The sequence below is a fragment of the Eurypyga helias genome, unplaced genomic scaffold (genome assembly GCF_000690775.1).
Source record: "Eurypyga helias isolate BGI_N326 unplaced genomic scaffold, ASM69077v1 scaffold35041, whole genome shotgun sequence".
Taxonomy (NCBI): domain Eukaryota; kingdom Metazoa; phylum Chordata; class Aves; order Eurypygiformes; family Eurypygidae; genus Eurypyga; species Eurypyga helias.
The window spans coordinates 360-7,534 of record NW_010229486.1 but is presented as its reverse complement, the minus strand read 5'-3'; the positions used below and the strand labels follow the sequence as shown (position 1 = coordinate 7,534).

Sequence of the window (7,175 nt, the reverse complement as noted above, 5' to 3'; positions counted from 1 at the left end):
ACGTCGCTCACCTGGTGGTAGTGTCGAACTCGAAGGGAAAAATGATGTCGCTGCTGTTGCAGATCTGGCAGATGAAGCCTCGCTGGGTGCACAGGTCGCAGCTGTAGACGTGATGGGAAGCAAACTGAAGCAGGGACTGCAGGAAGGTCTCGAAGACGCCGTCGGCGATCTGCGGAGCAGAGATGTCAAGCACTCGCGAAGCCCATCCTGTTGGGTTTGCACTGCGCGAAACCCACGTTACACCCACGCTTTGCGCTGCCATGTGGGGACAAGGCTGACCTCCAAAACCAACCCACACCCCAAGCGCCTGGGTCCCAACAGGACCCCTGAGAGAGCGGGCAGCAGCACCCACCACCTGCCGGGACGCACTCCTGGCTCGGGAATGGTTCCAACCACCCGCCGCCTCCAACACCACGACAACAGACACAGGTTTGTATGGGACGCGCCAGCAGCAACGCCGGCTTGGAGGTGAAGCAATTTACCCTGCGTGATCTCCGCAGTTCTCGGAGGATATAAGCTTGAGCCAGTTCTTTTGGCAAATTAAAATAAGGGCAGTTGTTTGCCTTCAATGTGCTGTGCCAGCGTGCGGTGCGCACGCCATGGATGACAGCCAGGCGGAGGGAGAACGAAGCTGTTCGGAACCCCCTGCTGAAGAAGCGCCACGCTCGATGCGGCGTCTCCAGGCACCAACCGGGTTGTTTTCCCCAGCACAACCACTGTGACCACCCAAAAAGCTCTCACCTGCCTCAGGTCCGCGACGCTGTATTTGTGGGGACACTCCAAGAGGTAGTGCCTGTGGTCAAGCCTGTAAGGAAGCAGAGAGGAAGGCGGTAGATGGTTTCCACCCCAGCTCCAGCAGCTCTGGAGCAAGGAGGAGCCTGGATGATGCCAACTCTTGAAGAAAATCAACACAAGCTTGATTTTCGCACTGTGCCACACATCCCAAATCCTGCCATGGAAATGGTGTGAGGGCATTTCAAAGGGGGGAAAAGAAATAATGGATCTCTCCTCTGTTTTCCCAGGTGTTTCCTGTCCCTGAAGCTCCTCAGTCAGGAAGGTGTTTCCTGAGTCACATCTTGACCAGCCAACAGATGGATAACTCCTTCCGGCAGATGACACGGAGCTAAACCAGCCCGTGCCTCTGCACCATCACTCCCGCTTGAACAGCGAGCGAAGCGGAGGGCCAGGAGACCCTCGGCGTGCACAGAGGGGGATGCAGGGACAGCGTCACCCACAGAGGGACCTCACCGCTTGCTCAGCTCCTTCAGGGCCCCGCTGCGGCACATGATGAGATAATCTCCCAGCAGCTTCAGCTGTTCCCTGCTCCGGTGAATCCGTCCCATCCTCTCCACATGGTCGTAGAGGCTCTCATTGACCAGCTTCAGGTCGATGAGTGGCTGGTTACGGATCTGAGTGAGGAACTTCGAAGCCTGACGGCAAACCTGGGGCAGAGAGAGGCAAGAAGTGGGCATGCACCGAGGAGCAGCCCAGGAGGCTCAGCAGAGAGGTGGACATCACCTCTGCTGATGCTGGAAACGCTCAGACGGACCTTGGTGAAGTGCCGGCAGATGCAGGAGTTTTTTCTTGCTCCCTGCACCGCCTGAGCCCAGACTTACCCCTCGTTTGCTCAGATCCCAGTTGTGGATGAGGCGCGAGGGAATCACCGTCTCCTCATCCCGGTGGCAGCTGTCGCAGTAGTAGAGACCGGAGAAGGCGCAGAGCTTGGGCTTCGCGAAGGAGAAGCCGATCTGCCTGGAGCAGCCTGCAGGGAGCAGGGATGAGGCCATGAGCAGGGGCCTGAGAGCCCCTTCCCATCACCACCAGGATGGAAGGAGAAACTTTTGGGAGGAAGGAAGTTTCTGGAAGGGCTGGAGATCAGCAGAAGCACTTGTAGGACATTCAGTGAGAGGTCCCCAGCCCCTTCTTCCTGGATTCAAGACCATGATGGTCTAACAGGAGCCACTTAATTCCTTTCTCCATAAAAAAACAAGTCTGGACTATCCCTGAAACCACTTTTATCCATCGTTTCCTTTTTTTCATAGGAAAAGTGAATTCTGGAAATGTCTCACAGGTTTAGGGAAGAACGTAAATCCCACCTGCCTGCCCCATCACCTCCTCCCATAGCTACACCCCACTTTGCCTTCACTCAGCCCTTCGCTTTGCCACGGCACCAAACCCCCGTCTGCAAAGGATGAGGTCAGGGTGGATTAAGCCAAAAAAAGCCTTTATTTGAGTGGTGGGTAACCCAGGGGGAACCCAGCTCAGGTCTCGGGGAAATCTGCAGGGTTTTTACAGCAAGCACATCTCACCTGGAGTTGGGAAGGCAGGAAAACCCTTCCTGCTACCTGTTAATGGGTTCAGTTCTCCAAAATAACAGCCCCAGCATAGGCAAGCCTCTGCCATCCTCGGGGCAGGCTTTGCTACCCCATCCTTTGCACTTCAGGGTAGCTGGAGCGCATCTCTCCCCCCTCCCTCAAAAATTCATGCTGGCAGATGTTGCGCTCTGAATTAACAATAACAAAAGAGCGCTTTGATCACTCCTTACGCCCTGACACATAAGGAAACCACTCCTGTGCCAGACCCGGGTGTCAGGCTGGGAGGGAACTGAAAGCAGGGCAAGCAGAGCATTAAGAAATTCGACATTCAAACCGGGAATTTGTCTTTTCAGCTCGCTGCTTCCAGCTGTTGGTAGGAAGAAGATGCAGGACAGAGCCCGGAGGGGAAGGTAGACACCACATAGAATGGAAAAAATATATATACAAAAAGAGAAGAGAGATTGAAAGAAAAAAAATCCCAAAAAACTGCTGGGAGGTACAAGAAAAAATAATTGGAGCAGGAGTGAAATTTGAACTTTAATTAACTCCAAGGTAAAGAGCAAATTATACCTCCCGTGGAGGTCAGCGAGGGTTATCCTCTGAAACCAGCATCGCCCCGTGCCGAGAGGCGTTAGTGGAAGGTTAAATGGATGTTTCACCACACCAGGCTGTCACACCCAGCGCAACATTCGCCCCTGTGCCGTGTTACTGGAAAAACAGCATCTGCCCTTGACTGCACTTTCCCTGCAGGTTGGGGCCACAAAACGCACCCTCGAAGGTTGCCCTGGCGCCAGGACCCCCTCTACACCACACGCACCTTCAACAGCTGCCCAGTCGGGCCTGTGCGGGGTGGGATGGGGATTCAGCGTGGGGGGACTCGTCCCGTGTGCACAGATGACCAAGGGGGACACTGATCTGGGCTGTGAAACCCCATCGAGGGGCTGGGCACTACCCGGCTTTGGATGGGGAAACCAGCAGCCGGCCTGCCGCCGTCAGCAGCATGTGGGGTGTCTCCTTAATTAAACATCACCTCGTTAACCTGAATTAACGCAATGTTACCCTCCAAGACAGAGCTGGCATTTTGGACAAGCCAACATCTACCTGCACAGATGAAGCTCTGCGAGTCCAGGCCCTTCTCCACAGGGATGGCCACCAGGTATTGCAACAGGAAGCCGTTTTCCTTCACAATGTTCTTCAGGACGACCTGGGAGTGCCCGTCCAAGCTGCCACCCAGCGTCAGCGCCTCCTCCGCGCCCTCCAGGTAGGACATAAGCACCCCTCGGACCAGCTCCCTCCACGAGGCCGCTTCTTCGGCATTCTCAGCCTGCAGCTTCAGGACAGCTTTGGAGGTGATGACCTTGAAGAACGCGGGTCCCCCAAGGCTCGTGTCTGGGAGGATGTCCTGGATGGTCTCTATGCCATAACTGTTGCTTAAGATTTTGTCACTGTTCCTGACTTTAAAGCACTTTAAAGTTTCTAGCGACAGGGAAAAAATAAAAGGGACCCAGGTTTTGTCTACATCCATGTACAGAACAGCCTCTTTTATAGCATCCAGCTCTGGTTTGTGAGCTGGAGTCCAGTCAAAGCTGTTCCCAGGCACATCACTGTACTGGAGAAGAGCAGTGGAGTCGCTCTGGATAGCCTGACCTTCGCCACCATCTTCCGGATAATCCAGCGTCTCCCACTCCTCTTCATCCAGCTGAGGCCGGCACTTCTGTAGTGCCTCACGGATCCTGTCCAACCAGTCCTCGGCCTCGTCTCGAGAAGGAGCTCGTAGGTAGAGTTTTTTCCCCAGGAAAACCAGCTCGAAACGGCCGTCTGAGTGTGTCAGCGCCAGCGACTCACACCGCAGCAGGGAATAGCTCTCCACGCAGATGCGGTCCTCGTGGTCCAGGAAGAGCCGGAGCTCCAGCGGTGACAGCTCACAGGAAAACTCCTTCCATATCCCCATGGCTCCTCTCCGCTCCAGGCTGCCCAGCTTCAGGAGCCCTCGAAAAGGGTTGGAAAGACCTGGGGCAAAAGCAGATGTCTCAGTTTAACCAAAAAGGGGAAGCCAGTGGAGAGAGAAAAGCCAACAAGCAGCTCAGACCGAGCAACCAGAGGCCTCACAGCTTTGAGAGCCTGTCCTGGTGGATGCTGGGATGGGGCAGGAATTTATAGCACCTTGGTCTCCATCATCTGTCCACCTACATTTGGGTTTTGAGGCTGAGAACGAGTGGGACGGCATAAAGAAAACGTGGACAGAGACATGGGGACAGAGTGACCCAGTGTACCTCCTTTTCTCCTGAAATGCTTCCCACCAGAGCCAGTGTGGGCTCAGCAATGCCAAGGGAAGCTGCTCCATTGCCTTCTGGAGCTTTTCGTGCTGCCATCAGCCCCGCAATGGCAAATGGCTGCTTCCCAAACACCCCCCAGCCCCTCCGCCCTACCTACGAAAGCAGGAGACCGGGAGGGCGGCACGTACCCATCTGCCGGCGATGCACAACGCTGAAGCCCTTCTGTTCCCGTTCGGGTGACGTTTTGGGCTTCCCGCCCTCCGAGGATGGCACCGACAGTCCTTCCAGGTCAAGGGCGCTGAGGAGCCCTGGGGCCAGACCCTCCCCAGCCCCCTCCGGCCCAAAGCCATTGGTGTCTGCTGTGCTTTCGCTGCTCTCTCCTGCAGCAGGCCTGTAGAAATCATCCTCCGAGATCCAGCTCTTTCCTCTCTGTTAAAAAAAGGAGTAAGTATATGAATTATCAAACCTACTGAACGCCCTGCACCCCTCAAACACGCACGCGTGCGTGCCCGGGGCTGCTCCTGCGCAGACTCAACCCCACGCAGCGATGCTGGCCGTTCCCAAGTGGATGGCTCCCCTGATCAGGGAACTGCATTGGCAGCTGGAAAAATACTGGGATTATATACTGGTGGCATTATGAAGTCCAAAATTACCAGTTCTCTCTCCCTAAAAGCATCGAGGGGCTCAGAGGGAGCACATTCCTGCAGATATTTGGTCCACACAGTATTTCTGACAGAGGGTGAAAAGCCAGCCCTGCCATGGAAAGGCACGAGCTCGCCTGGAGCAGCGGCCCCATCCCTGTTCCGGGGAGAACAGAGATGGGGAGAGGTACAGGGATGACGTCTGGGATGAAAGAGAGACCTATGGCTTACAAGCAGATGCTGCAAACACCAGGCCTGATCACTACAGGCAAAATGAAGGCAGAGAAAACCTTTGTTTCTGTATGTCAGGAGGGAATGAGACCCACAGGCAGAAGAAAGCTCATTAAGCTGAAAGAAAACCCATCTGTTAACTTCTCCGGGAGCTTTTCTGGTTACAAGAACAGAGCGGGGTCAGGGACAAGGTCCCCAGACAAACACCAGGAACAAAACACAACCCAGCTCAGTGCTCTGGCAAAAGGGAGCAGCGCCCCTAGACCCAGAGCTTCTCTTCCAGGGCTGCATCCTGCCAGAAGCCACCTCTCAACTACCCTACCCTGCTTTCCAAGAGCCTTTTACTCCCAACAGTGAACCAAACAACAGCCGAAGAGCCATCACCGCCCCGCAGCGAGGATCACGAGCGCCTTGTGGTGCAGCTCCCGACGTACAGACAGGCGCGGCTCACTCCCAGCCCGGGAACGCAGGTCACTCCGTGAGTCATGCGAAAGCAGGAGCAATTTCCTGTTGACACTGTATGTTATACATAGATTAGGTCAAACGAGCCCAGCGCCACAAGGAAGCAGCGGAAACGGGAGAGAGCTGAATAGGCGCAGGGACTGAAAAAAGAAACGACTCAGTGGGGTATGAAGTATATCCTGACCTCAGCAGGATGGGACCGACGGGAACCAGGATGGGAAAGTCAGTAACATATCAGACAGAGGACAGGGCTGTTCAGAGTTTCCTAACAGCAAAAACAAGTGGATCCTCTCCTTGTTGGCAGCAGGAGAAATCCGCCCCAGTTTAAGGCAGGCTAAGCACCAGGGAATGCCATCCTGCTCTGGGAACAGATGCGTTCTGTGACTGTTTTTCCACTGGAAAACTGCAATTAGTTTCCCATCCAGTCAACCCTTTTCCCTCCTCTTACGTGGGCCATAAATGAAGAAAATTCCCCATGGGAAACTCGATGCTCGGGCTGTTTTATCAACCTGTCCACAGCCTGTGGCCAGATTTGTGCCAGAGCTCATCATTCTCCAGACATCCTTAACGAACCCCAGAACTTCCCATTTATGCCAGCCGCTCTCGGTGAGGAACGGCTGGCAGGCCAGGCAGGGCTTCAGACGCTTTGGTGTCTTTTACCAGGGAATATTGCTTCCACCCACTTTCTCCCAGAGCAGCTGAACGGACACAGCTCCAGAAGATGCTCATGGAGCAGGGAGCATCACTTACACCCGACTTGCCGTTGGAGGAGTGGAAGCATTAGGGAAGATGAGTTTGGAGAAACTGGTGCCTACTCAGAGGCTGTCACCAGTTTCATTTTCATTTTCCACTGGATGTGCCTTCAGGAAGCACAAAACCAAGGGACTGAGAGCAAGCGAGCTGTAACACCTACCGGGCAGCCCAGCAGCGGAGAAAGGAGGCACGCGGCTGTTGGGCTGCGGACAGCCTGGCTGGCCTCGCCGCCGCTGACCGTGCCGCTTCTGCTCGTGGCTCCTGCGCTCAGACCAGCAGGCTGCGCGGCCGAAAGGCCGGCAGCGCCACCAGCATGCGGTGCTGCATCTCCGTCCCCGTCACCGGCGGTCACCGCGTCACCTGTACGAGTGGAGCATGGCTGACTGGCGTCCGGAGGAGGCTGCTGGTGAGCTCTGTGGGATGGGGACTGGGACAGGGATGGGGACACAGGCGATGCGGCTGGGGGGCAGGCGGGCTGCGGGGGGGAGCCGCTCCGC

General features: G+C 55.6%; 1 protein-coding gene across 1 annotated transcript in view; it reads right to left on the bottom strand.

Moving 5' to 3' along the window:
- Nucleotides 1-7: 7 nt before the first annotated feature.
- The window catches only part of PLEKHM1 (pleckstrin homology domain containing, family M (with RUN domain) member 1), a gene marked incomplete at its 5' end in the record, with an annotated part of 7,389 nt that continues 221 nt past the window's right edge, over nt 8-7,175 (bottom strand). The window contains 7 exons of the mRNA XM_010160424.1: nt 8-169; nt 742-805; nt 1,249-1,442; nt 1,617-1,762; nt 3,417-4,325; nt 4,780-5,020; nt 6,839-7,172. Coding sequence (XP_010158726.1) covers nt 8-169; nt 742-805; nt 1,249-1,442; nt 1,617-1,762; nt 3,417-4,325; nt 4,780-5,020; nt 6,839-7,172 — 2,050 coding nt within the window. The remainder of the gene's footprint in view (nt 170-741; nt 806-1,248; nt 1,443-1,616; nt 1,763-3,416; nt 4,326-4,779; nt 5,021-6,838; nt 7,173-7,175) is intronic.